Source organism: Podarcis liolepis (assembly GCF_965112155.1).
Source record: "Podarcis liolepis genome assembly, chromosome: 5".
In the NCBI taxonomy this organism is placed as follows: domain Eukaryota; kingdom Metazoa; phylum Chordata; class Lepidosauria; order Squamata; family Lacertidae; genus Podarcis; species Podarcis liolepis.
In genome coordinates, this window is record NC_139556.1 from 61238571 (window position 1) to 61266426 (window position 27856).

At 48.7% G+C, this 27856-nt stretch overlaps 3 protein-coding genes and 1 long non-coding RNA gene across 8 annotated transcripts; 2 read left to right on the top strand and 2 right to left on the bottom strand.

The window, feature by feature from the left end:
• The first annotated feature begins 3058 nt into the window (after nt 1–3058).
• Nucleotides 3059–9034, top strand: PGAM1 (phosphoglycerate mutase 1). Its single transcript, XM_083505363.1, has 4 exons — nt 3059–3336; nt 6217–6491; nt 7705–7885; nt 8033–9034. Exons 1-4 carry the CDS (start codon nt 3195–3197, stop codon nt 8200–8202), a joined length of 768 nt encoding a protein of 255 aa, XP_083361489.1. The 5' UTR covers nt 3059–3194; the 3' UTR covers nt 8203–9034.
• A 1228-nt stretch (nt 9035–10262) lies between these two features.
• On the bottom strand, nt 10263–17640 carry EXOSC1 (exosome component 1). 2 transcript variants are annotated; one of them, XM_083505367.1, is made up of 8 exons: nt 17373–17640; nt 15814–15929; nt 14631–14705; nt 12284–12372; nt 11831–11864; nt 11239–11289; nt 11054–11138; nt 10263–10691 (listed from the first exon to the last, which is right to left on the bottom strand). In XM_083505367.1, the coding sequence occupies exons 1-8, from the start codon at nt 17398–17400 to the stop codon at nt 10585–10587; spliced, it is 585 nt and encodes a 194-aa protein (XP_083361493.1). In that variant the 5' UTR covers nt 17401–17640; the 3' UTR covers nt 10263–10584. The 2 variants fall into 2 exon arrangements, with proteins under 2 accessions (XP_083361493.1, XP_083361492.1); XM_083505366.1 differs by lacking the exon at nt 17373–17640 and adding an exon at nt 16165–16219.
• A 38-nt stretch (nt 17641–17678) lies between these two features.
• ZDHHC16 (zDHHC palmitoyltransferase 16) lies at nt 17679–26951 on the top strand. Of its 4 annotated transcripts, none has more exons than XM_083505359.1 (11): nt 17679–17807; nt 21352–21604; nt 21950–22144; nt 22418–22512; nt 23722–23750; nt 24328–24461; nt 24639–24686; nt 25180–25265; nt 25507–25630; nt 26127–26197; nt 26450–26951. In XM_083505359.1, exons 2-11 carry the CDS (start codon nt 21368–21370, stop codon nt 26562–26564), a joined length of 1134 nt encoding a protein of 377 aa, XP_083361485.1. In that variant the 5' UTR covers nt 17679–17807; nt 21352–21367; the 3' UTR covers nt 26565–26951. The 4 variants fall into 4 exon arrangements, with proteins under 4 accessions (XP_083361485.1, XP_083361486.1, XP_083361487.1 ...); XM_083505360.1 differs by having other exon boundaries at nt 22421–22512; XM_083505361.1 differs by lacking the exon at nt 24639–24686.
• Nucleotides 22800–25845, bottom strand: LOC310707902. Its single transcript, XR_014526758.1, has 2 exons — nt 25702–25845; nt 22800–22982 (listed from the first exon to the last, which is right to left on the bottom strand). It is a non-coding gene; the product is annotated as an uncharacterized lncRNA (long non-coding RNA).
• Nucleotides 26952–27856: the final 905 nt, after the last annotated feature.

The following is a 27856-nucleotide window of genomic DNA, read 5'->3' on the forward strand; positions in this document are numbered from 1 at the left end:
CGGATTTCGAACTTGTGGGGTTTTTTTAATTAACTAAGAGTTAAATTATTGTTTAGTGCCATATTCGTTGATCCCATTCCTTCTTGACAATTATTCGCAGAAAGGCATGGGTTCCAACTCCATCTCTGCCGCGTATTGGTGTATTGACTGCAAACCCCCAAATTTAGAATCCCCTCCATACCAGTGCCAACGTTTTGCAATCGTTTTGCAGAGTTTTTCAGCCCAATTTTACGTTTTGCAGTGGCCCCCGAACTGAGAAATTGATACATCAAACCAGGGGTCATGGGTGTCACCCCAAAACCCAATGTTGTCCGATACTCTCCAAAACAGTGCCAAAGTTTTGCAGTTGTTTTGCAGTAGAAACCTCAAGCTTTGCAGCACTTTCCAAACTGTGTTTTCTAGTTAACAGCACGCAAAACCCCAGCTTGTCTAATTTACTCCAAATGGATAGTTTGGTGTATCTGTTTCACAGTTTGGGGGATGTGGCAAAATGCCTGAATAACTTAGGCACCGGTTTGGAGGAGATCCCAAATTTTGGGGTGCATTGTTAGTGAAGCTAGATGTAGCACTCAAAAATGCTACATTTTGTTTTCAAGAGCAAGGCTGGTGGAAAATATAACACCAGTTTGTCTTGTATGAAAATTGGGTAACCTGGAGGCACAGTGCCTTAGGCAGCATTGATTAGTGCCTACACTGTGACCATGTGCCTTGGAGGCCATTTATGGAAGAGTGTGCCTTGGGGGGTAAAGTCAAACCATTGGAGAGTTAAAGCACCTGCTGTGTCTGTAGATACCAATACAGGAAATATATGTTTTATTGCAGGTGGGGCAGAGGAAGCAGGAGTGCCAACTTGGACCTGTGACCATGGGTGCCCGGGCCCATGGTACCATGCAGTGTGCCTGGCCCCGGCACCAACATTTGTGGGTGCCAAGCCCCTTCATGGGGAATTTTGTGGGTGCTCATGTTGGAGTTGGCACCTATGAGGGGAAGACATCTGTTACAGATGCCCCGTGATGTTGCTTCTCTCTGTGCTTCTGCCAGCGGTCATTCTTCCTCTGGTCCATGCTGTGAATACACAACCTGTCTGTCTATCTCCAGGCACAGTGGACGTCTGCAAGGGATTCCCACACTGCAAGATTAATGTTGTCAACCTTCATGTCGTGTTTGCGGACATCTTTGTAACACAGAGTTGATGTAGTGCCTGAAGCCAGCTCCCTGTAGAGATCCTTGGGGAACCTGCCTGGCTGGTCATGTGTACATGACCAAGGTTGCTAAGACAGAAGTGCAAATAGGCTGGGAATGTGGGCTTGGGAGAGCACATCTTTGTTTGAGACTCTGTCCTGCCATGCGATGCCCAAAATCTTCCTGACGCAGCACATATGGAAGGCATTGGGGTGTCACTCCTGCCCATGACTCACGTCCACAAAGCAGCACGCTCAACACGCAAGCCTAGAAGACCTTCATTTTGGTATTGGTTGTTAGCATCACATTCTCTCATACACTTTTGTGAAGATTTTTTCAGGCCAGTATCACTTTAGCAGGGGTGGGGGTCAGATATCTGCCCTGAAAATAAGGTGGGACTTTCATTCCTTTACACTCTAGCTTTCTAGAGGCAGAATTCCCTGCCACACAAGAGGAACATTCAAGCATGCAAAGTTGCAAACACCCCCCCCCAATGCCTGGACTGGCTATGAGCCTGTGCTATAGGTGTTAAGTGTCTACTGTTCACTAGCATGTGGCTGTTCCAAGGCATTCATCCTATGCAAAGCTGGTGCTCATTTTGAAGTACACCAACTGGAATTTATGGCTCCCCTTATGATACAACTCTAACCTGCCCAGTCTGGCTCCTTAGGGATCTATCCTCCTTGCTGTGTTAAATAACATCTTGAATTAAGGGTGAAATTTAAAAACAGAGCAGTCCACGGGGATGAAGGGATAGCACCAGATGAAACGGGGGAGAGGGGCAGAGAAGGAGCAAAGTATACTTCTGGATGAGCAAGTTGTGTCCTCACGTTAAGATCTCTGGCAGAAAAATTACCATAATGTTAATGACAGGTGTCTAGCAGCTGAAGAGGGTGGAGTGAGGGCGAGCTCATTAATTTGGGGGGGCACTCTCCCCCACCGCGCCCCCTCTAGCACAGCCCGTGTGGGATGCCCAGGCACATTGCAATAGTAACCATCCCAGCGGATGAAGGTCACGTTGCCCTTCGCGTGCGCTTCGTGAGCGCCGTGCCTGAGGGAGCGACCAGGCGCCTCCTTCTGGACGCATGCGCCAAACCTTCATAGTTCCTCCTAAAAAACGCACGTATGGATTCCAGTCTGAGACACAGACGGCCGGACAGAAAACTAGAGCATGCGCAATACTGAATCCGGAGGGAGGGGGTTGAGTGGGGCTAGAATGCCCATAGAGATTGTAAAGGTTCAGAGGTACAATTCAACTATCTGGAGGCAAACTTCCTGGCTCCTTTAAAAGCGGTTTTAGTTTCTCCTGGGTTGGAAGAACTGCTCAGAGAAGTCAGTGAATGGAGATATTAAGAATTTTTATGTAGCGTGCTCCTTTGTAATCCAGATCTTATTTTGTGTGGCAGGTGCTATTTAACATAGTTTCAATACACTGACAAATTGCTCGGCCATTAGCCAGTTATTTCATATGGAGCCCACTTGCAAAGTAGAGATGGGCCCAAGCCTTCTTTCCAACAACAACAACAAAAAGCCCCATAGAAAACACTCTTAAGGTTGCCACAAATATACTTTAATTATCTTCTCCTCGGACTTGTTCACAGCCGAAATTGGCGATCAACTCTGTTGACTTGCATAAAGATGCGCTGCACTTAGCGTTTAGAAACATGTCTTAAATATGATTTTCACACGAAAAGTTCTGCACACCTATCTTGGCTGCTGCGTTTGGCGAGAGGGAGCTCTGCTGCCCAATCACAACTAAGCCGAAACCTTAGATTTCTTTCTTTCTTGATGGGCAACTCTCATTTCTCTTGGGTAGAAAAACGTTATGCGAAAAGCGAGCCCGGAATTTGTCCGATGCCTGTCTGCGCGGATGCCTGAGATGCGCCACCACGGAGGGCTGGTCTTTGGGCGCACGCCCCTTGCCTGGCCGAGCGTCTCCCGGTCGGTGGCGTCGCAGTGTGTAGAGTGCATCCGCGGCGCTTGCATCGCACCCCAGCTTCTCGGTTCCCGCCATGGCTGCTGCTTACAGGCTAGTTTTGGTTCGGCACGGCGAGAGCGCCTGGAACCTCGAGAACCGCTTCAGCGGCTGGTACGACGCAGACCTGAGCCCGGCAGGGCAGGAGGAGGCGCGGCGCGGCGGAGAAGCGCTGAGAGGTGAAGGAGACCGGGGCGCGGCGCGAGGGCTGGGGAGCCGGGAGGCTGCAGCAGGCGGAGCGCGATGGGGATGCTTGGAGGCACTCACCCCGGGGGGAAGGGGGAGGCGGGCCAGAACTCGGCGCAGGGGTCGGGAAGGTATCCGAGCAAGGCCAGAAGATCTTGCGGGTTCTCTTTGGACCACGGAGGGTCCCAGTAGCTGGCGATGAAGGAGGTTTGGGCGTGCGGGTGTTCCCTTTCTCCTGCTTTAGCCACGTGGTGGGCTTCCGCGTTCTCCGCGCAAGAATTGGGTGCCTTCATTTTTCTGGGACGGGTCTCCCGCTAGATGCCTAACCACGTCTACAGTACAGTGGTACCTCGAGTTACAGACGCTTCAGGTTACAGACGCTTCAGGTTACAGATTCTGCTAAGCCAGAAATAGTACCTCGGGTTAAGTACTTTGCTTCAGGATGAGAACAGAAATCGTGCTCCGGGGGCGCGGCGACAGCAGGAGGCCCCATTAACTAAAGTGGTACTTCAGGTTAAGAACAGTTTCAGGTTAAGAACGGACCTCCGGAACGAATTAAGTGCTTAACCCGAGGTACCACTGTACTCGGAAGTAAGCCCCGCTGAATGCCGTATCACTGGCTCTCCAGTAAGCGTGCATGGAATTGGCAAGGATGCTGGGGGGGGGGGGGTTACTCATGTTGGGAGGGGAATGGAAAGCCAGAATGGGTTCCTGGGCTTTCGAAGCGAAACGGGGAGTTGGACACGTTTCTGGAGGCACACGCGTGTTCTCGGGCGTTTGAACGGCAAGTCTCTAGCTCGGAAAGATGTAAAGTAGGACAAAGGAGAGGTTTCCTGAAGCTCGTGCATCGGCCTCCCGCTGAAGAATCGAAACGCAGCTCCCTGCAGCCGGCACTGGGGTGGGGGCGTCCTAGGCTAGCCGGAACTCCGGCCTTATTCCTTTCAGAGATTGTGACGCCTCTTGGCCCCGAATAGCCTCGGGCTAAATCTGTGCCAAGCATAACAGGGATTGCATCTCACTCCTCTGGGCGGCAGGATGAATTGACTGAAAACGTGCCGCTTGTTCACTCGCCAAAGGCGTCACGGCCTACATAGAGAGGGTGGCATAGGCTAGTCTCCCGCTGTGAAAAGGGGCAGCTGCCTCTCTAGCTAGGCCCCCCCCCCGCTTCGGCTGCGCGACCTTGGCTAGGTCACTTTTGCGCATTTTGGGGTCACTGTTTCGGTCTGAATCAAGGCATGCCCCCATTGCCTCTCAAGGAAATCTCCACAGCAGCATAATATTATTTATTTAATTTCATCTAATAATTGCTCTCATGGAACATCTCAAAGCTCCTTTGGAATAAAAACAACAGCAATAATAAAGCAATAAAATTACAGCAATTTAAAAGGCCAATTAAAAAAATTACTGTCCGATACAGAGTGAGATAAAGATAAAAAAAGGCTTGCTGGAAATAAGAGAAGCCTTAATATAGCATGAGAGTATCTCTTCGCTGCATTCCTTACACATAGACCCTGCGTGGCCATCCTGCAGGATTGCATTGGCAGTCTTGCTGGGCCTTTGATATGGAAATTCAGCAAGAGCTGCTGAGTCATTCTGTCTTGCTGAGAGAGAGAGAGAGAGAGAGAGAGAGAGAAGGCTTGTGCCCATTATTGTTACAGGAAATTGGGGTGGGGGGTGGGGTGGAAGAGCTCCAGGAAGCAACTAGGGACCGCATGTTTTCTGCAGGCTCAAGAAACAGCCCGCCCAGTTCCAGTTTTTGTGCATTATCTCTCTGGGTGTAAGGAAAGAGAACAGAGTTCTGCCCTTCTCTGAGAATTGCGTAGAGTGTTTGATGCAGAATAAAAGCCCTGCATTTAAAAGTGTCCATTATTGTTCATTTCTAATGCTGTTATTGTTAATTTCTGATGCCCTCTTAAGGGGTCATCCTGGGTTGGGTGGGTGTTGTTTGCATAAAACACATTTGCATGCAATGGTGCATGACTTGCCCTTTGCTTGCCTTTGTCCCGTTTCATCTTCCGTGTTGCACAATTACTGCTTTCCCCACCCTGACATTGGTTGGCATTATTGCACAGAACCTCTCTTCCTTTCTACAGAATGGGACAATCAGGCACATGGGAGCAAGCAAATGATTGTAAGGACATGTTGTTAACTGGCTGTGACTGGCTGTTTCCTCTCCTCTTGGTGAGCAGAGAGAGCGGCTGGTGTTCAGATTCCTCCCCCACCCCAATGATTACATAAGCATTTCATCTTTCCACTGTACGGGGTTTCAATGTAGCTGGCCAAAACGAGCCAGCTACATTGTAAAGTGGAAGATGCGATACGCTGAGTTTGCTGCTAATTTCAACACTGGAACTTGGTAATGGTAACATCAGGGCTTGCAGCATATGATTAGTAAACCTACCTATTTGTTTGCTACCCCTGCTATTCCATCTTCACTTTGTCGGTGGAGTATTTGCTGGATTATCCCCCCACCGCCTGGATTTGGTGGGTGACTACCTATGTCAGTGAAACATTGAGGGGCTTCCACACTAAGGTGTTAATGTGTTACAGAACAGTTGGGATAAAGCATGCTTCAAATAAGATAAGCATTGTACAGTGGTACCTCTGGTTGTGAACGGGATCCGTTCCAGAGGCCCATTTGCAACACGAAAGGAATGCAACACGCAGCTGCGCGTCTGCACATGCACGGGTTGCGATTCGCTGCTTCTGCGCATGCACATGACGTCATTTTGTGTGTCTGCGTATGCGCAAGCGGTGAAACCCGGAAGTAACCCTTTCCAGTACTTCCGGGTCACTGCAGGACACAACCTGAAAAAACGTAACATGAAGTAAACGTAACATGAGGTATGACTGTACTCTCTGGGCCCTTCCAGATGCTGGTTATGAGTTCGACATCTGCTTCACATCTGTGCAGAAGAGGGCAATCCGCACCCTCTGGACTGTGCTGGATGTCATCGATCAGATGTGGCTACCCGTAGTGAGGACCTGGCGCCTCAATGAGAGGCACTACGGTGGCCTGACAGGCCTTAACAAGGCTGAGACGGCGGCTAAACACGGTGAGGCCCAGGTGAAGATCTGGAGGCGTTCCTTTGACATTCCGCCACCTCCAATGGAGCCTGATCACCCTTTCTACAGTACCATCAGCAAGGTGAGCTGGGAAACTCTAGTCCATTAGTGGTGTGTGGGGCAGGGGGGGATGGATCATTTGGAAGTTGTCATGACTATAATACCTTCCTGCTTCTGCCCATTGTTGCCCCAGAACCATGGATTCATTGGACTCCCATTTTCACCCATCTTCTCCATCCATTGCTTGGACTTTTGCCCTTACGTTACTCTCCCTTTGTCCAGTTATTTTGGGAGTCGTACAGTTGTCTTTGCTAATTGCTGGTTTTATACGGGATGTCACTCCTGAGCTGTTTTGACAATTTAATAGAACTTGCCCCTTTCATGCAATTAATCATTTACATCCCTTTCATGGATGTTTGTACTGCATGGTGACAACAGTCAAGGTTATTCGTGGAGGGGCTGGAATCTTTCATCTATACAACAACATGTTTGTTAATGGTTTTACCACGCGAGATGGTCAGATCGCAGGCTCTAGAACTTATTTCATCTGATCACAGTTGTGTGGATTATAATACCATCTGCAGGCATTGAAAAGCTAAAACAGCTGTGTACAATAGGCAATGAAATTGAAAATAGGCAATGAAATTAAACAGGCCAATCAGGTTAAGAACAATAGGCAATGAAATTGTGATTATGGCTGTAAAAGAGGCAACTTCTGTAGAACAGGTCGCTGAAGAGCCAAAGCAATGTAGAAACTGCAGAGAAGTGGATTTGGGCTAAATGTTAGGAGAAACCTTCACACAGCACAAGCCGTTTGACATTGCAACAGATTGCTATGGGGAAGTGCTGGATTTGCACACCCTGGAGGCATTTAAGCAGAGGCCAGATGGCCATCTGCCAGAGATACTGCAGTGAGCAGTGAGTAGGAACTAGATTATCTTTAGGGCACCCTTCAGCTCTGTGCTTTTCCAAACATTAATACTTTCATACCGCATTTGGGAGGACGAATAGAAAATGTTGGTTTGGGCAAACAATTATTATTTAAGGCCTAGCATGCTGTTGATATGAGAGGTAAGGAAGGGCCACTGACCAGAGATCAGAGGGAAAACAAATGCTTAGATGGGCTCCTGTAAAGTGCCTATTTTAAAATGTCCAGTAACACAGGCAACCAGTGAGCATGGTTCACAGCTGGAGCATGTGGTAGCACAGGCCAAAGAACCAATTCTTCCACACAGAAGAATCTCCAGGATGAAGCAGAAATCGTGTCTTAAATGCTACTCCATATTCTTCCGCAGGATCGTCGCTATGCCGACCTCACTGAAGATCAGTTGCCTACATGTGAGAGCCTGAAAGATACCATTGCTCGGGCCCTGCCCTTCTGGAATGAGGAAATTGTTCCTCAGATCAAGGAAGGCAAGCGTGTGCTCATTGCTGCCCATGGCAACAGTCTCCGAGGCATAGTCAAGCATCTAGAAGGTGAGTCTGCTTGTGACTTAAGACACCCAAGGCCGCACAAGCCTGGTCAAGTCTAAAGGCAAGCTCCAAGAGGGTTGCCTACTAACAGTCTTTGGGATGGGCACTATAACCAAGTTCCTGGTGTGATTCACTCCTTGCTCTTTGCAGGAATGTCTGAGGCAGCAATCATGGAACTGAACCTGCCCACTGGAATCCCCATTGTCTATGAGCTGGACAAAAATCTGAAGCCCATCAAGCCCATGCAGTTCCTTGGGGATGAGGAGACTGTCCGCAAGGCCATGGAAGCTGTGGCTGCCCAGGGCAAGGTCAAGAAGTGAAGGCAAACCCAAGTACTCCGTAGAAGATCTCCCCCTCCCTCATCCCTTTCCTTCCCAGCACATGCCTGCCACAGCCTGAGGGACTGGGCAGACGAGCCAAAGGAGGTGAAGCTTCCTGGGGCCACCACGTTCTTTCCTTCAAGACCAACGTCCTTCCACATTCACTTTCCCCCCAGCAGGATATGGCTAGATACACTAGGGATGTGGACCACAGTCCAGCACAGGGGTCTGGCAGATGAGCAAGCCCTAGCGCCATGGAATGTGATGCTGCTAAAGTGAAGGGGGGAATCCCCAAGCATTCCGAAGAGAGAGCCCCTCCTGCCTTCTTTCCATTTTATGTGGCAGCTGTAGTAGTATTGCTCGATTTGGTTTGGTCACTGGTGATTAAGGCTAGCTAGGGGTGCTTCAGCCAGCACAACAGGGATGCTCAAGGACCATTTATTTTTTATGGGTCTTTTTAAAGAGAGCATGTAATTTTGCTAAAGAGTCTTTTTTATTTTTAGTTGTCCCTGGAGTTACGTCTGATTCTTTATTAGGTAACAATAGCCAGCTCGTTATTTCATTGCCTTCAAAATGATTGTAGGAAGGAGTGAAGCTAGGGGAAGAGAAAAGGGAACAGCACCCACCCTGGAATCTCCAGCTGCGATCCCGTAACTTTGCTGTGTAGTGCCAGTAAGCCCAGATACTGTGTATCATCATGTGTTGCTTTTCTGCCCCACAGTCTGTGTGGTATCCCTGCCTGATTTAGGGCAGGTTTACACTGGAGCTCACTTCACTGTACAATGGCTGCATTTGCCCTAATCTCAGTAAAATAAAGGAATTATGTGCAATAGCTCCTGTGTCTGTACAATCTTATTGATTCCAAGAAATAGTGTTACTTGTTGCCCCCCCTATGCTGACTCTTCATCTCTCCTTTCCCATTTAGTCACAGTATCTATCCACTGCAAGCAGGTCTGAAAAGGACCCAGGTCATCTTTTGTTCCATCTTAAAACTACTGGCTGTGGAGCCCATGTAGGTAAAGTCCATATAAGGACAAGTCTTATGTTCTACTCTAGCTGATCCCCAAACCACTCCCAAGGTGAGCACTGCAGGTGGTTGGTGTCCCTGTTGGCTTACACACACACAACTGCTACTGATCAACAGGGAAGTACAGTTCCCAAGTACGGGATTCCCCTTCCACGTGGCCCTGCTGGCAAAGAGAGGGATTCAAACCATTATGTTTTCCTTTTCTTCTTTTTTCAGATTTGGTTACTAGTTTACATGTGAATGTCAAAACATTGCAATACTGTGGATACTAAACATAAGCCAGTGCTGTATACAGAAAATGTGAACACAAGAGTAATAGGAGGGAACACAAAGGTCAATCCTGGTTTACTTATATTCAAACATTTATGTTTAGATAGGAACAATATCAAATTTCCTTTGTTTGTGACTAGGCATTCATTCCTTTGGTTCTCCCCCTCGAGTGCCTTGGAGCTATCTAATTCAGAACCTGGGCACTGCCTGGGATCCTGCACACCTGATCACCACCCTTGCATATCCTCCAACAAGAGCAGGGGGTTCACTAGATCAAACTATCTAGGACTGAATGTAAAAAAGGTAAAGGGACCCCTGACCATTAAGTCCAGTCGTGGACTACTCTGGGGTTGCGGTGCTCATCTCGCTTTATTGGCCAAGGGAGCTGGTGTTTGTCCGCAGACAGCTTCCGGGTCATGTGGCCAGCATGACTAAGCCGCTTCTGGTGAACCAGAGCAACGCACATTTACCTTCCCGCCAGAGCGGTACCTATTTATCTACTCACACTTTGACGTGCTTTTGAACTGCTAGGTGGGCAGGAGCTGGGACCGAACAACAGGAGCTCACTCTGTCGCGGGGATTTGAACTGCCGACCTTCCAATCGGCAAGCCCTAGGCTCAGTGGTTCAGACCACAGTGCCACCCGCATCCCAGGACTGAATGTACCCAAGTTCAAAGGAGGAAGTTAACCACCTCTAGAGAAAAGCTTTTATATTGCCTATAGGTGGTATTTATTAAAGATAAAAAACAGTACTGCTTATGGCTCAGAAAGGAAGAATGGAAGACAGTTTTATTTGTCCTTTACCAGGTGTTAAGATTAAAATCAGGCAGAAAAGACAGGGACAACAGGGAAGAGTTGGTTGGTTTATAAAACAGTACAACAGCAATATAAAGTTAAGAGGAATCAGGAGTGATCAACTTTTCTTTCCCATTCCAGAAGCCAAAGTGGCCCAGCTCTGTTTTGCACACTCATAAGGTCCATTCACAGCAACAGCAAAGGAGGCTGCTCCCATGCCCCTCTAAGCTTGCAAGCTGTAGCAAAGCCTTTCATGTACTTGCTGTGCATCTTGGGGCATACATCAGTCACTACGTCTGCAGAAACTGGGGCTGTACTCTCGCTACCTTGCGCAGTTCCTTGCTATGTGTACTGGGGCACTGCATTTCACACCAGCTGATTGGCACCATCTGTACTCCTGAAATCAGAACAGAAATCCATAGTTACACAGACACCCTTCCCAGGGAAAGAAAGATTCCTCCACTCATTAAAGGTGCCTTGCGACCACACTGAGACCTCCAGATATAGGGCAGTATATAAATTAAATTAATAAAAAATATACCACTACCTGGCTCTCTAAAATTTAGTTACTGCATCCATAAACTGCCCTTTTCACTTTACAACCTAAGTGGATATTCTATATTATAGAATGTCTTCCCTCAATAGTGACGTTACTAATGCTTCTTCCTTAACCATACATTTAAGAGGTCCAGAATATGTTGGCATGTTCAGTAGATTTCAGCATTATGCACAACCTGCTTGGAACGAGACTGGTCTTACCTGCTTCACTATGAGCCACCACTACCCCCAGCTCATTTTCCGCTGTTGTCAGCAAATAGTTGGACTGTGCATCACCCAGAGAGATCTAGCCCCACAGGTTGAGTTAAGGTGCAATGCCTAAAGATTTCTCTTCCAGCTAGCACATACATACACAGCACATAAAGGCAGACACAAGAAAAGGATACAACTTTGGCCAAAACAATATCTCCTGGGCGGAAACTCTTGTAAACCTCTACCTGTCACCATGCATGAGGTGGGAAGGAAAGAGAAAGTGTGAAAGGCAAAATACTGAGACAACTTTGAGGGAAAGTGTGCAGTGAAACATGGCCGATTTGAACACGAAGAGGACATCCATCAGATCTTGTGCTAAGATATCCTTTATCCAGAAATCACAAGCCTTTTCTTCAACAAATGTACAAAAAGAGGCATTGCTAAATGTCCTCTTGCCCCCACAAGGTTTTGCTTTTCCTCAGGTAAGTTTCCTCAAGAGTAGTAATGATTTTATTATTTTTTTATCACACGGTTTTCTCCAATGAGCTCAAGGTGGCAAACCCACTTGTCCCCCTCTTGATACTGTCTTCAGAGCAACCCTGTGAGGTAGGTTAGGCAGAGAGATGGCGACTAGCCCAAGGTCACCCAGAGGGCTTCAAAGTCTCCCATGTCCTAGTCCGCCACACACATGTATGTGTTCGTGCCAGGAAGAAATGCTCCTGCCTATGCTCATTAGGAATACTACCTATTCCCAACACATGTAACCAAAATGTTTATTCCACTGACCTTGTCTTTCTCTGTAGCTCTGACATCTTCTCTCCTGCAGCAGGAGAAAAGAAGGTAAGAGTTCACCCTAGTCCTCCTCTCCCTCCCCTAAAAGAAAACTGACTATACTGACTCGGCTATGAGCGATTGCCAAAGAAGCAGCAGCTTTTGGAGGAAGGGTTAGCTAGTTTAGATGAAAAACCAAAAGGTCTGAACATGAGGCCAAGCACCTTACTGAATGAAGTAGATCTGGGTCATGGATGACTGCCAGGGATCCAAACACTGCCTTGGGTTCCACAACAAAATTATATAAATGAAAGGAACATAAATATAATAAAACAATTCCCACTAGCACTCAAGTGCTAATGATGAGAGTAAAACAAAATATTTGTAAGGGCCGGCCTTATCTCCTCTCTAAAAGTGAAGACATCCAACACCTCAGAAGAAGCCCCCACAACAAAGTTGTCTTCCTACCGGATAGTTCCACGGAATGGGGATTTTAATGGTGTAGAGCCGACATACAAGATGTGCACTTTGGCAAAACGAGAGTTAATGCTGCAAACCTGGGTGGGAATATTGGGGGTGGGGAAAAAGGGGAGAGAAAACCATAACTGAATTTCAGATTGGACAAATCGAACAGAGTAATCACAGGGAACAGTAAGTTCAATGCCTTAGCAATTCCCCCTCCCACTTTTCTAAGTAACAAAAGTAATTTTAGGATTGCAGTCAATGATGCTTTCTGCTCTGTGGAGGAGAAAAAGCTAGTTTTTGAGATGAAGTACGTGCTTCTTCCTTTCCATCAACAACACTTTGTTCTGGTGAGGGCAATGCTTGCAAGGTTTATACGGGACTTGCTAATGAAGGAACTTGGGCTTCTGGTACCGTATTTTTCGCCCTATAGGACGCACCTTTTCCCCTCCAAAAATGAAGGGGAAATCTGGGTGCGTCCTATGGGGTGAATGCAGGCTTTCGCTGAAGCTTGGAGAGCGAGAGGGGTCTGTGCGCACCGACCCCTCTCGCTGTCCAGGCTTCAGGAAGACATCCGCAGCCTAGGCAGCCCTGCGGGAGGTTCCGCAGGGCTGTCTAGGCTGCGGATAGAAGCCTGCTTCCCGAAGCGCCGGGCACGCTGAAAGCAGAGCGCGGGCATGCTGAAAGCAGAGCGCCCAGCGCTTCGGGAATGCATCCGCAGCCTAGGCAACCCTGCGGGAGGTCCCGCAGGGCTGTCTAGGCTGCGGATAGCAGCCTGCCGCCCGGCGCGAGGGACACCTTGAAGCAGAGCGCCCCTCGCGCTGGGCAGACATCCGCAGCTTGGGGAGCCCTGCAGGAGTTCCCCGCAGGGCTCCCCACGCTGCGGATAGCAGCCTGCCGCCCGCCGCAAGGGGCGCCCTGAAGCAGAGCGCCCCTCGCGCCGAGCAAACATCCGCAGCGTGGGGAGCCCTGCAGGAGTTCCCTGCAGGGCTCCGCACGCTGCAGATAGCAGCCTGCCGCCCGGCGCGAGGGACACCCTGAAGCAGAGCGCCCCTCGCGCCGGGCAGACATCCGCAGTGTGGGGAGTCCTGCAGGAGTTCCCCGCAGGGCTCCCCACGTTGCGGATAGCAGCCTGCCGCCCGGCGCGAAGAACACCCTGAAGCAGAGCGCCCCTCGCGCCGGGCAGACACCCGCAGCGTGGGGAGCCCTGCAGGAGTTCCCCGCAGGGCTCCCCACGGTGCAGATAGCATCCTGCCACCCGGTGCGCGAGGCGCAGAGCGCCCCACGAGCCGGGCAGACATCGGCCAGCCCCACAAGCTTGGGGGACAGCAGGGAGGCGCAGCGCCGCCACCCTGCTGTTCCTCAACCTGTTTCAGTTTCCCCGACCTGGTTTTGGGGGGGAAATAAAGGGAAATTTTTTTCCCTTTATTTCCCCCCCAAAAAACTAGGTGCATCCTATGGGACGAAAAATACGGTATTTGGGGCTGAACAGACCAAGAGCCCTGATATTTATTACTAGGGGCTGAGCTCTTGATCACTGCACTCGCCAGCTACACCCACCCACTTGTCAACCCCCCCTCCTCTCATGCATCACCAAGTCAACCCCTCCCATTAGAGCACATCAAACCACCACTACCTGCTCCCATTAGTTTGCCCTCAGCTCACCTAGGTTTCCCACCTGTCTCCCTCCTCCAATTCTCTTATCCTCTGATGTTGCTAAGGCTGAAATGGTGTCACTGGAGAGACAGGCAGCAGCAGAGCAGGATGGTTGCTGGGCTGCTGCCTAGCCCTTCCTGGCCATTCTTCCATGGTTCGACTGGGCCAGACACCTGCCTCCATCTCTCTCCTCCTACCACCTTTGTCTCATTCCCCAACACTGCTGTGATGGACAAGTAGCTCTCAGAAGTCTGTTGTCACACTGTAGCTTGCAGTGCCACAAGCCAAGCAAACTGCTGTGCGAAAACATCCATGCCATTTTATTATATATCAAGACATTTATATCCCACCTTTCCCCACAAAGCTAGTCAAGGTGGCAAACATGATTCTCCTCTCCATATTATCCTCATAACAACCCAGTGAGATAAGGGAGGCGAAGAGTTGGTGACTAGCTCAAGATCACCCAGTGCACTTCATGCCCGAGGAGGGATTTGAACCCTGGTCTCTCAGGCCCTAATCAGACACTCTAAGGAGTACACCACATAAAAAGATGTAGAAAACATTGCTCAGCTGCAATGGTCAGGCTTGTGGCAAACAGCTTCTATATTTGGTTCACAGCCAAACCTGTTGCTTTCCTTGGCCCACCAGTAGATGAATGAAAGACAATTCTACTGTGCCAAGATAGAAATGAGGTTACCTTGCATGTCACTGTAGCTCCCACATCAGGAAGAAGCTGAGATTCCACGTCCCTCATCACAGAAACCACCGGGAGCTAAAGAGAAGCAAAGACTAGTCATGATTTATTTGACACATTGCTTTAGAGCAGTGCTCATCAACCACAGGTCCTCAGGTGTGGATGGACTAAAACTCCCATCAACCCCATCCAGTTTAGCCAATGGCCAGGGATAACAGGTGTATTTCAACGAATCTGGGGGACTTATGGTTGAAAACTACTGTCTTACACTGAGATCCAGCGCCGAGGGCCTTCTGGCAGTTCCCTCATTGCGGGAAGTGAGGTTACAGGGAACCAGACAGAGGGTCTTCTCGGTAGTGGTGCCTGCCCTGTGGAACGCCCTCCCTTCAGATGTGAAGGAAATAAGCAGCTATCTTATCTTTAAAAGACATCTGAAGGCAGCTCTGTATAGGGAAGTTTTTAATATTTAACGCTGTATTGTTTTTAACACTCGATTGGAAGCTGCCCAGAGTGGCTGGGGAAACTCAGCCAGATGGGAGGGGTATAAATAATAAATTATTATTATTATTACTTCTATAAGATAACCATGTCTCAAAACTTCTTCTGGATTACCAGCTGATCATACACTTGTTGTTGTTGTTAATATTTATTAAATTTGTATACTGCCCTATATCCACAGGTCTCAGGGCGATTCACAGGAAAATATAAATGTAAGCATCTAATCACTACAGGTGCCACAGGATACATTTCAGGCTTTATAGGGTGTCATGATTATGCACCATCCAGTTCACATGACATGAAGCTCACCTGCCTTCTTGCACAGACCCACCTCCAGTCAAGAATCTGTGAGACCCAGAACAGCTCCACAGCTATTCACAGAATCATACTGTAGAGTTGGAAGGGACCCCCAGGATCATCTAGTCCAACCTCCTGCAATGCAGGAATATGCAGCTGTCCCATGCGGGGATCAAACCTGTAACTTTGCCATTATCAGCACCATGCTCTAACCAACTGAACTATGTTGACTTATCCAAGGTCACAGTTGTGCACTCCCCACCTCCCCAACTTGGTTCCTCTCTTGGTCCTACACTATGAACTAGCACTGCTCACATCAAAGCATTCAGTCCTTGCAATTCCCACTACACCACCCCCTCATACTGTTGCCCAGAGGTTGCTTCAGTCTCACCATGCCATTCTCACTTTTCTTCATGAGACAACCAGCCAGGGAGGCATAGATCGAACCATGACGGGTGTAGGTGCCGCTTCCAGGGGTTCCTTCCTCTAAGCTGCAGAGTCTCTCTCCTGCAGGACAGAATGAAAGTCAAACATCTCATTGCCTAGAGTTGACTGTCCTTTCAGACAGTAACAGACACAGCAGGAGAAGCTGTCATAGTGAAAAGCAGGACCAATTCATGTACCCCCAGCCCTATTTATTGACTCTCATCATGCTGTTAACAGGTGCGTATCAAACATTTAAAACTTTCCTATGGTTTAAAACGGGGGCAGGAGGGAGAGGAGGCACAAATCCTAACATTACCCGGCTGCACAACTGCGTTGCAGTTTGCCACTGTTGCCATCCTGAACACGGACTGTCCTGATACCTCTCCCATTGAGCTACCTGGAGTTATAAACATAGACCACTTATAAACGCCATCTCCAACTCCTCGAAATATTCCATCAATGGTGTCTCCAAAAAATTTTAACCATCATTTGAGAAGACAGGTGAACTAATGCCAGTGTACTGGAAGAAGCAAAGATCACCAGTGTCGAAGCAATGATTCTTCAACATCAACTTCGTTGGACTGGTCATGTTGTTCAGATGCCTGATTATAATCTTCCAAAGCAACTGCTCTATTCCAAACTTAAAAATGTAAAGCATAATGCTGGTGGTCAACAAAAGAGGTTTAAAGACTCTCTTAAGGCAAATCTTTTAAAATGCAGTATAAACACCCAGGGCCGTCTTTAGCAGATGCGGCGTCAGGGTGCAAATATCTGCCCAGCGCCCCCAAATAACCACGGGTGGGGGGGGCACGTGAAGCTGAGCACTGCCAGCCATCGGGGGGGGGCACAACTCTCCCCCATGTTGCTGCAAGAGAGCAATCCCCGCAGAGGCTTGGGAGGGAAGCTGTGCACCTGCCAGCCATAAGGTTGGCGGGGTACAGCTTCCATCCTAAGCCTCTGCGGGGATCGCTCTCCTCCCGCGGAGATTTGGAAAGCAAGCTGCAAGCCCGCCAGCCAACCATGTGGTTGGCGGGGCGTAGCTGGCGGGCGTGCAGGGAAAGGGGAGGCTGCTGGCAAAGCCGCACAGGTCCCCAACTCGTTGGGGCACCCAAGAGGCCGGAGCCCTGGCGCAATGCACCACTAAGCCCTATGGGAAAGATGGACAACTGGGAAACACTGGCCTGCGAGCGCTCCAAATAGAGAACAGCCTTTACCAAAGGTATCATGGCTGGAACTCAGGACGAAAGGGAGAAACTTGCTAAGAGGGAGGCACGCTTGGCAAACCCTCACCTTGATCAACTCCCGCCTGGCAACCTATGTCCCCACTGTGGAAAGACGTGTGGATCCAGAATTGGCCTCCACAGTCACTTATGGACTCACGGTTAAGACCACGTTCATGGAAGACAATCACACTCGGCTACGAGTGATCGCCAAAGAAGAAGAAGAACTTCAATAGCGCGACTTCGTTTTTGCACCCAGCCAGGACGCCTCCCTCCTCCCGCCCCGGCTCTCCCAGTCACCCACCAGGGACGCAGTACCGCGCGGGAGCCATCCTGCTCGGGGCGAGTCTAAGCGGCGGCCTCCCTCGCGCCTTCCGAAGCAAGTCTCCCGCACCGAAAATAGGGCTCTGAGCCGCTGCCTCATTGGCCGGCTCTGCTGTCACATGACTTCCTCCCCGCGCGCATGCTTTCCTCCCTTGGCGGAAGAGCTATTATAGAAAACGGGGCGTGCGGGGCACACAGAGGGAGAACCATAGGTAGAGGACGCGAGGAGACCGTGCGAAGCGACGCGCAGTGGGTGACGGGAATCGTAGTTCGGCTTGGCCTCGCGGCGTAGAGTCGCGCATGCGCAAGGGTGAGGGTGGTCAAAGACAGGGAGCAGGATGCCTCGGTGGATGCGGTAACGCGGGGAGCGGGTGGTAGTCTCGGTTTGACTACACCCTGATCATGGCAGCACCAGGTAAGGCGAGGGGGATCCCTCTGACGCGCGGTGGTCCTGCGGTGCATGCTGGGGCAGACCTCGTTTCCCCTGCACGCTTCGGGAGAGCCGACGTGTAGCTCCTCTTCTCCATTGCTGCTTAAGGGCTTCGTCTGTTTGCTAAGGCTGCCGTGCCCGGTCTGGGCAACAAAGCTGGGGCTCGGTGCTCTTCGCTTTCCCAGATATTGCTTAGCAGCGTTCTGAATGACTGCATCCGTGGAATGCACGTTGGAACAGACCGTCCCCGGGAGGCATGGCTAGAGAGAGCCATGAGCCGCTGAACTCGGTAGACACGCGCTTTCAGGTCCCCACGCCTCTACAGAGCTTTCGTGGGATGCATACGAATGGTGCTTCTTTCCCTGTCCCCACTTCTCTCTGGGGTTTGTTCCAGTGACCGCCTCTGGGGCTGTTATGCCTAGAGCAGGCGAGCTGGGGCTCACGCGGAGGTGGAGCTTTAACCTCAGCTGATCTCCCTTTTCTTAGAAAATATAGTGGAGACAAAATCCCTTCCCCCACCCCACTGGGAGCCCATTGACTCACCCACGCAGGTCTCGCTGTCTCATAACCATCTCAGTGGTTAATCTTCCCTTGTGTGACTTCTGCTGTTGCTGCCATCTGCTAGAGGGGCAATGCTGCCTTCAGAAATCACCCTTAATCCGTACTCAGGAAAGATGCCAGCTCTGCTCAACTGGCAGAGAATGGGCCGAGCTCTGGGTGCAGAGACAATGCTTCTCTGTCTTTCTTTCTCTCTCTCTCTGTGTGTGTTATTTTCTGCTGTAATGTCAACACAGACGGGCTGCTGTGTGTGAACACTTTTATCATCTAGCTGCATATGAGCTGGTATACTTTGCCTGAAAGCTCTAATTTTGATTCTAAATGTATTGCCTCATGAAAACTAATTATGTGATATTCTTATTCTTATTCTTATTATTAAATAAATCTCAAAGTGGTTTACAACAACGCATTCTGTTGTGAACCAACTAAAATAATCTGTTTGCCTTGGGGGTGGGGGAGAGACGTGGAGGTGTTCTTGCTATTTATTTGGCTACTGGGCAGAGCGCTGCAGGAATTCTGCAACATGTTGCTCAATTTTACCAAAGTTTCTACAGAAGCAGAATTAAGAAGATCCAGAACTATGCTGATCCTCTCCCCTCCCATCCTTGTGAAAATACATTCATGTGTGAGAGGCTGTGAGGTATTGTCCCTGTTTAATGTGCAGCTATAACTTACCCTAAGAGGAACCAAAATAGGGTCACTTGTGTTCAGACTAACTACAAGGAATGTACTCTGTTGAGAGCACCAGAACACCTTTTTGAGGCAAGTAGAATTTGAGTGGAGTGAGAGGTTGCTAGTACAGTAAGATATAAGTGGAGATTGGGCATAATGGTTGCTGCAGAGTCCGCCATAGGCCTACTTCCCTAAGTTTCCATACGCTAAAAATAATAATTTGATCTCTCGACAGTGGTGCCAAATTCCTTTTTAGGTCTCTTTGTTTCATTTCTGCACTGTGACCCCCTTACTAAGTTCCACCTTGCTGGTACTGTCACCACCCCTGAGGGGTTCGTAGGGTCACATTCTTGGTTAATATTAATTGGCCAAGATCAGCTTTCTCCAGAGCTGGCCTAGCTCAGGTTCCCTCTTGCTCTTAGATTAGCTGCAGCTTGATGCTGGAGTTCTGCGAGCAGGTAAGTGCCATCATTTCGTTCCTCCTCTTTTATCATTTTGGCCTCCTTAGCCCTGCTAGCTTTAGTAGACAGGTCTAAATTGGATATTTCCCCAACTGAGGTAGAGATGTCAAGGGGATATGCTGAACTCTCTCGTAACCAGGACTGGGTTTGGGAAGGTATCACTGTTGGCTCCCCACCCCCTCTCACCAGTCAATTCTTTCCCAACCCAGAAATATTTTGCAGAGATGAAAAGATTCATGGGAGCAAGGATTCAATCCTCTCCCTCCCTGCATGTCAGCTCTCTAAATCTCCTTTTTAAAAATACAGTGGTACCTCGGGTTAAGTACTTAATTCGTTCCGGAAGTCCGTTCTTAACCTGAAACTGTTCTTAAACCTGAAGCACCACTTTAGCTAATGGGGCCTCCTGCTGCTGCCGCCGCGCTGCCGCCACACAATTTCTGTTCTCATCCTGAAACAAAGTTCTTAACCCGAGGTACTATTTCTGGGTTAGCAGAGTCTGTAACCTGAAGCGTATGTAACCCGAGGTACCACTGTATAATTTTTATTAATTTCTTTTTAACACAATATTTCAGCATACCAAAAGCAAAACAAATAAATTCTTTGCTCTACTGAGCTCGTGACTTCCCTCCATCCCTTCAACCAGTTTTTAATTTTCAAAACTTTGTGCCGCACTTTATATCCTCTACTTCAGACCTTTATATCCTTATGATCAACTCTGTCTCAATGGTCTATAAAGTTTTTAGATTTAGAGTTTTCTCAATGCATGATTTATATCAGTCCCACTAGTGTCTTCACATTTTTACAATAAGTATTCATATAGTCAATAAATTTACTCTCTTTGAAACTTTTGGTCGTCTTGGTTCCGGAACCTGTCTGTCAGCTTGGCCAGTTCCGCATAGTCCATCATCTTTGTCTGCCACCCCTCAATCGTTGGTAGTTCCTGCAATTTCCATCTCAGCTCTCTAAATCTCGTAGGTGCTCGGCTCTATATGGGCTTGTCTTCTGTTTTGGAAGGGTCCATCCCTAACTCAAGGTATCCCCCCTACCCTAAAAATTCTGGACTACACCACAGCAAACAACTTTGGGGAAAGGACACTGTATCTCTGCCACTCATGAGATGCCTGGTTTCCTCAGTCATTCTCTCCCTTTGCTACGAGAGCTGAAGAAGAGGCTGCTGGATCAGGTAATGACCTGTCTAGTCCACCATCCTGTTCTTACAGAGGCCAACCAGATGTCTGGGAGGAACCTGCAAGCAGGACCTGAGTGCAGAAGCACTCTCCCCTTCTGCCCTTCTTCAGTTTCCAGCAACTGGGATTCAGAACTGGGGGCAGAGCATAGCCATCATGGCTAGTAGCCACTGATAGCTCTTTTCTCCATTATGCTGGGAAAGGAAATCCAAATGCAAACTTCATAGATGTGCCTCTTTGGCCTTTAGGGTGCTGTGTGTGCTCTGGGCAATCTCTTGCCCTTTGAACTCAGTGTATATACATTCACGCCTGGGTATTCCATCTCGGAAGATGGGCAGGAGAATTGGCAGAGCCACAGAGGGGACACATTCAACTCTGGGTGCATTCTGCTAGCTGTCATTACTCACATGGACAGTGGTGGGTGAGCAAAACCTTTCCACCAAGGCTGCACTGGAGTCATCTGAAGTGAGAGTGACTCCTCACCCTCAGCACTATCCTATGATCAGTCGTGACTCTTCCACCTTCCTACATCCCTTAGCATTGTGATTCTGGAGCAGTAGACTCAACCACTGAATATTTGGCACCAAGCCTTTGCCTTCCATCTAAACCCGATGTCCAGTATCTACTTAACACTGCTTCCTCTCTCCACAGGCTCTGAGTGGCAGGGATGAGGAGCCGCCAGAGGATGTACTCCGCTGTCATGCGCTTCTTCCTGAAATGCCTGCGGATAGGTCAGCGGCGGCGGTTCTGGCTGACTAAGCATGTGGGGCAGCTCTGGCTGTATGGGCGCCTCTGTTTGCGCTCCCTGGTGTACAACTCCTTTGCTAATGGCGACACTGCTCTCGATGCCCTCTTTGAGCCCATCTACTGGCTGGTGGATCACGTCACCCGCTGGTTTGGGGTGGTGAGTATCCTGGGAGGAAAGGCAGCGGAGTGCAGCTTCAGGCCCCCTGGAGACATGTTCAGCTCTAGGAAATAAAGAGTTTGAGCCCTGGGCTTCAAGCCACCATCAAACATCTAAGCTGTGCAAGGAGATACATGACCTTGCAGATGTGGGAGGAGATGGCGCTGATGCTTTGCTGAATTCTTTTGTGGTCCCCCAGTGCTGCTGTTTTCTTTGGACTATGGGGAGACCAAGTTGGGATTTAGCATGGGGATCCATCCATTGGAAACATTCCTCCATCGAAAGGGCTGAGACTTGTCTGCAGTGTGTTGGTGGCTCAGACCCTTCCCTCTTCCCCCTCAACAGGTGTTTGTGGCCCTGGTGATCACTCTGACCAGCTCAGTGGTGCTCATAGTGTATGTCTGCCTCTTGCCACTCGTCTTGCGAACCTACCCCCTTCTTTGGATCTTCTGGCATTTCATCTATGGTCACTGGAACCTTGTCATGATTGTCTTCCACTACTATATGGCCATCACTACTCAGCCCGGTTTTCCTCCACAGGTAGGGTAGAGGCACCAATATCTCTAATTTCATTTTTAATAAGTTTATTTTTTAACACTGAGATCCATGGTAGGACATGATTTCCTACCACTTCTTCTTTCACTGGTGACTCTTACACAGAACGTTATGGACAAAGGGCTGATATCGAGTTTCCACTGTGTGCAAGCTCCAGAGGGCCCATGTCCAAATATGCTTGACCCAGTGTGTTTTGGGTTAGTGTAAGGGCAATGGCACTCTTGCAACCACGCTAAAGGCTACCGATGTTCCTTCCAGCAGCAGTTGAAGAGCGATGTTGCTGCTGTCTCCATCTGCAGGAAATGTATTGCCCCGAAGCCTGCCCGGACCCACCACTGCAGCATCTGCAACAGGTGGGCATTCCCCTTGTATCAGACCAGTGTCACGTGTGGAAACCTGAACCCTTTAAAGATGCTTTATGGGCAGGCAGATAACCAGGGTCATTTATCTTTCACATTGTATGTGAGCATGAAATGTTGTGTGGTAGCTGGTGTAGAATCCTGTGTCTGGCAAAGACTCCTGAGAATTTTAGAAAGCTTTCTGAACTCCACGTTCCCCTCTTGGCATATACTTCTTGTGATTCACTCTTATATTTTCCCCAAATATCCAAATACTTGTTTCAGAATAAAGCACGAGAATGCAGGAAGCATAACTACTTGACTCATTGCACACTTTTGTGATCTTCATAATTTTGGATATGGAGTGAGAGTTTCCTCTGATGCAGAATTGCGATGACAATAATAATCTGGACGTATATGAATTGTTGCCTGTTTTTCATGCTGAAGTCTTGGAGTCCCTCTAACTCTTTCAGCTGAGATATAACCTGTAAGAACATCAACATAGTTTCTCTGCACTGAAAAAGAAAGTACAGTAAATAGAGGAAGAGTGGCATGGGAGCGAGGGAAAATAAAATTGTATGGTTTTAATAAATTAGGCAAATATGTTCAGTCTGCATATGTCTGTTTTGCATAATGTCTGCTACCTGTGGGATTAGGGGTAAAGGACAATGCAGAACATCAGAGCTTGGGAAATGCTGCTCAGTCCTCCTCCTCTTTGAATCTTCTTTGCTTTCTCCACTCACTTTAAACCTTTGGTTTTATTTCCCAAGCCATAAAGGTTAGAAACTTGCCTTTCTTAATAAAAGGAAACATGCTCAAGAAGCTAAATTCTGCCAAATGCTGTGTAGCCTTGGGGTGCATCTGTGTATCTATAGACTATATGCATCTCTACCTTTAGGAACACCTGCAAGTTTGTGCAGAAGTCTCCTTACACTAAGGTAACATTGCCAAAGACTGCAGAGGGCTTTGCATTGAGGCCAGTGAGCAGCCAGTACCCAGCTCTCGCCAAGCAGCCTTCAGCCAGTCTCTTGCTTGCATGCTCATTAAGGGATCGAGTGGTGACTTGTTCTTGTTTTTCTTGCCTTGTGTTGCTGCACCGTGTCATGTTCCATAGCTGCATCATTTCCTTACTATTTAAGCTGCGCTGTCAGCAACCCCTTCTCCTTCTGTCTCACCTCCAGTGTGCAATAGTGCCCTAATGCAAATGCTATTTCCCTTCCACAGGTGTGTGTTGAAGATGGACCATCACTGCCGTATCCTTCTGCAGGCCCATAGCTGGACTGACTTGGGGGTCTCCTGTAAGGTCACTTGTCCCAGGAGCGCGATGATATGTGCAAAGTGATAATATATATCCCCAGGGAAAGTAAAGGATGTCTTGAGATTAACTGCTCCAAGGGGGTAAACTTGCAACATTGAAGAGGAAAAGGAAAAGTATTTGTGCCGATCTCCTGTGAGGCACGTCTCAGTAAATGATTTGGGAACAATCAGCTGCATTTCAGAGGGGGCATTCCTGTTTCAGCACCAAAGCGAAATGGTTCTTAGGCCAGAACTGCTATTCCTCCTATGTGAAGCATCATCCCCTGTTCTTCTTGCCTGCTGGGTTATGGCTTTATTAAAGTGTGTCCTGAGTAAGCAGATCTCCTCACACCCCCAAATTGAAAGGAGCAGCAAAATTGGAAGGAGCCCCAACAGGTGGCGTAATACTAGGTGGATCAATTAAATCACCTGTACGGTTTGGGTGCAGATCCAGAATTGGCTATCCCCTGTTACATGGTGAGGAGGGTTGGAGATTTTTGCCTGCCTTTACAGACCTTTAACCCCAAGGGACAGCGTGGCTGAACAACTGCGTGGGGCACTTCAACCACCGCTACTTCTTCTCCTTCATGCTGTTCATGACCATGGGCTGCATCTACAGCAGCGTCAGCGGCTGGGACCTGTTCTGGGAGGCCTATGCTGCCATTGAGGTGAGGTTTCTGGCTGAACTGGGGTCTGTCTGGGCACATGGTGGCATGGGAGGGGGGTGTGCTTTCTCAGTGGAGGGGGAGGGGCTCTTCCTCCTGGCCTGGATAACTGCACGAGGAGTTACATAGGCCGAGGAGAACTGAGTGTGTGTAACTGGCAGCCTCTTTTCCATCCGATAGAAAATGAAACTGCTTGACAAGGGGAGACTGCACGTGACAGCCAATCAGGTGGGGTACCTGCTGCTCCGCTGCTCAAGTCAGGGACAGGGCAGAGCATGGCAGGGGAGCTTGCTGCTCTGCCCCAGCAATTGACTCTACAGCCGTGGCTGTGACTGCTCAGATTCCCTTTCCTGGGCAGAATCACTCCTTCCTTTCTTCCTCCTAAGGGAGCCCGAGCCCATTCAGCTGCAGTTGGTTGTGCCATCGAGGGGAGGAAGTGTTTGCACAGCTGGCTAAGTGACGCTGTATTCTTGTCTTCCAAAAGCTAATGTATGAATGGGGAGTAAGGGAAGTGAGTATTGAACCCCGGTACCCATGCTCTGCCCCATCTCTGATTCATGATCAAGACCCTTGCCTCTCAAGAGGTGTCTGTCTTGTGCTGTGCTGTCCGTCCACCCATTTGTCCTTGAAAGACCTCCACATCTCATTGGTTTGGGGTCACAGCATCCTCCGCTGCATCCTCGCATCTCTAGCCACCGCAACATCTGCTTTTTCCTTGCAGACTTACTCTCAGACACCACCACCCACCTTCTCCTTCCGCCAGCGAGCTTTCCACAAGAGTATAGTGTATGCCTGGGTCCTCTGCAGGTAACTGATCTGGTTGTTTGGTGCTCATGGGGAAGAGGAGGGGCAAGTCTCTCCGGAATGCTTTGAGAAAGCTGCCAAGTCAGCCTCCGGAGCACAGAGCTTTCTAGCTGTCTTATTCTCTGCTCTCTGCAAAAGCCTCATCCAGCTGTCAGTGAGAGATAATAAGCAACTTGCTCCAGCTATTTCAGCTACTTGGTCTTTGCCCACCTGCTGCAACATTCCTCTGTTCATTTCCCTGCAGTTCAGTAGCCTTGGCACTGGGCGCTCTCATGCTCTGGCATTCTGTCCTCATCACTCGTGGTGAGACCAGCATTGAAAGGCACATAAACCGCAAAGAAAGAAAGAGACTCCGATTGAAGGGCAAGGTGAGGAGGGCAAGGCTCAACCTTCAGTGGGGGGCGGGGGGAGAAAATGGAGGCAGAACAGCTGAGCTCACCTAGTTGCTTGATGTGTGTGTCACGCTAAAGTTCCATCACTTCAGGGTGTTTAGTTAGAAAAATAGCTAAAACAGGGCCTTTTCTCCTGCAGCCCCTTCCTGTATACACAAACTTCCTCTTGAGTTGACCCTGTTATTCTCCGGCTTCCAGAAAACACAAAACTATTTTTAATCAGGCATGCATTTGAATATTTTATTTGAATTAATTTTAATACATTATATAGAACTCAGCTACATAAACAGGGAGACTTTTTTTTTTAAAGGGTATGATTCCGTTGCACTTATTTTTGACCATTTGAATAATTCTGAAGTTTGACCAGTCAGATTTTCCCAAGAGGGGTTGCTATGCAGAATGGAAGAATGAATAAATATGCTAGAACCACCTAGCAGAATATAATTTCATGCTACTTTCCCATTGGCTCTAGGTCTTCCGAAACCCATACAACTATGGTCCTTTGGGGAATTGGAAGGTTTTCCTGGGTGTGGAGACACAGAGGTGAGAACGGGAAATGTGCAACTGGTATACTCTACACCTGCCCTGTCTTTTGGACAATAGGGTGGCTGGGATTGGCTGGATTGGCTTGACAAAGCAAGGCACAGCTGAAGCTGCTTATTTTGCATTCCACAGCAATGCTGTAGCCCTCTAGGTCCTCTGTAATCTGGAAAATGCTTGGGCGGAATATACTAGCAAGCCTGTAAATGTCTTCCTGTGTTCCATTTATTCACTGAAAGATGTTCTCTTTTCTAGGCATTGGGTCACCCGAGTTCTACTACCCTCCACACACACACCCTATGGATCTGGCCTGAGTTGGGAAACTCCACCCTGCATTGTGGAACAGAAGACTCCTCTCTTGACAATTTGATTTGATAAAGGGCAGAGTTGACCAGCTGCTGGAAGACGGGAAACCACAGGTTGCTTTCAAGGGGCAGCATAATGGACAGCACAGATCCCCGAGGTGCTGGTGACGTCACACGCCACAATTGCACCAGCTGCAGCAAACTGCTCCAGCAGTCTTAGGATGAAGGTGGAAGAGCCCCCTCAGCTGCAGGCAGCTGCGGTGAGACAGCAATGTCTTGCCCACATAATCCAGCCGATGTAGGATGAAGTATTGGTATTCCTGGTAGTGGAGGAAGGCGCAATATGCTCCCTGCCCCACCTCAGGACCCTGGCTGGTATGCCAGGGTCTTGTTACTCTTCCACTATGTAGGCAGGGATTTTTTAAACGAAAATAAAAATCATTTTAATATGGTGTGGCATCTGTTCCTCTTTAGCAGAAGAGAAGGCACAATGGTGGAAATATCTTAAGAAACTGATTGATCTCCCTGTAGCTCACAACTGTCTTTTCAGAACAGATTCCAGGCAGTGTACAAGGCAATGCTGCATTTACAGATAGCTGCAGGTCTTAAGAGGTTTTGTTGGTCCCAGCCATTAGGTGTAAGGCCATAGGTTAAAGTCTAAAAATATCTTTCAAAAGCCACAGATTGTCCCTACTCTTGTATATGTACCATTGCCAGTTTTCCACTCTGTTGACCTCTCACCAAACTGCAGATTTCTGTAGCCCTTTCAAAGCAGCAACATGAGAAGCTGACACTACCTCTCAGTGTTCTGCCCTTCCATGTTTGTACAAATAATTTATGAGTAGTCCAGAGCTAGTGGTACATAGTAAGATTAAGGGGGGTGGGGTGCTATTCAGGACTGGTTTTGACTACCTGAAACTCAGCTATGGAGCATGTATGAAAAGCAGCCCTGAGAAGTGTATGGGGAGGGGTTCCATTATAATAGCCATGGGACATATGCCATTAAGCACTGCTTTCTTTGCAACCATCTACTTAATAAGAGTATTAGGCCTTCAACACAGCCCCAGGCCACACCATTAATTCAAGTTAAGGTGTGGTCAATGGCTAGACCAGTGTTTCTCAAACCTGGATCCCAACTGTTGGTGGACTACAATTCCCATCACCCCTGACCACTGATCCTGCTAGCTAGGGATGATGGGAGTTGTAGTCCAACAACAGCTGGGGATCCAAGTTTGAGAAACGCTATTCAAGAGTAGGCACCTTGCCAGCAGAAGTCGTACACCTAGGAAGGGTAAAGCATGGACTCTCTACTATTGAGACTCAGCTGTTTTCCAGCACGTTCAATGCTCTATGTCAT

Bases quoted from the DNA above. Each gene is read 5' to 3' on its own strand.
- PGAM1 (XM_083505363.1), top strand. From the start codon at position 3,195: ATGGCTGCTGCTTACAGGCTAGTTTTGGTTCGGCACGGCGAGAGCGCC. The intron at 6,492-7,704 runs GTGAGCTGGGAA...ATTCTTCCGCAG, and splicing joins TCTACAGTACCATCAGCAAG to GATCGTCGCTATGCCGACCT. The intron at 7,886-8,032 runs GTGAGTCTGCTT...TGCTCTTTGCAG, and splicing joins CATAGTCAAGCATCTAGAAG to GAATGTCTGAGGCAGCAATC.
- EXOSC1 (XM_083505366.1), bottom strand. From the start codon at position 16,204: ATGGCAACAGTGGCAAACTGCAACGCAGTTGTGCAGCCGG. The intron at 15,930-16,164 runs GTAATGTTAGGA...TCTGTCCTGCAG, and splicing joins CAACGCAGTTGTGCAGCCGG to GAGAGAGACTCTGCAGCTTA. The intron at 10,692-11,053 runs GTAAGACCAGTC...TTCTGATTTCAG, and splicing joins GGTGGCTCATAGTGAAGCAG to GAGTACAGATGGTGCCAATC.
- ZDHHC16 (XM_083505359.1), top strand. From the start codon at position 21,368: ATGAGGAGCCGCCAGAGGATGTACTCCGCTGTCATGCGCTTCTTCCTG. The intron at 21,605-21,949 runs GTGAGTATCCTG...CCCCCTCAACAG, and splicing joins TCACCCGCTGGTTTGGGGTG to GTGTTTGTGGCCCTGGTGAT. The intron at 25,631-26,126 runs GTGAGGAGGGCA...CATTGGCTCTAG, and splicing joins GACTCCGATTGAAGGGCAAG to GTCTTCCGAAACCCATACAA.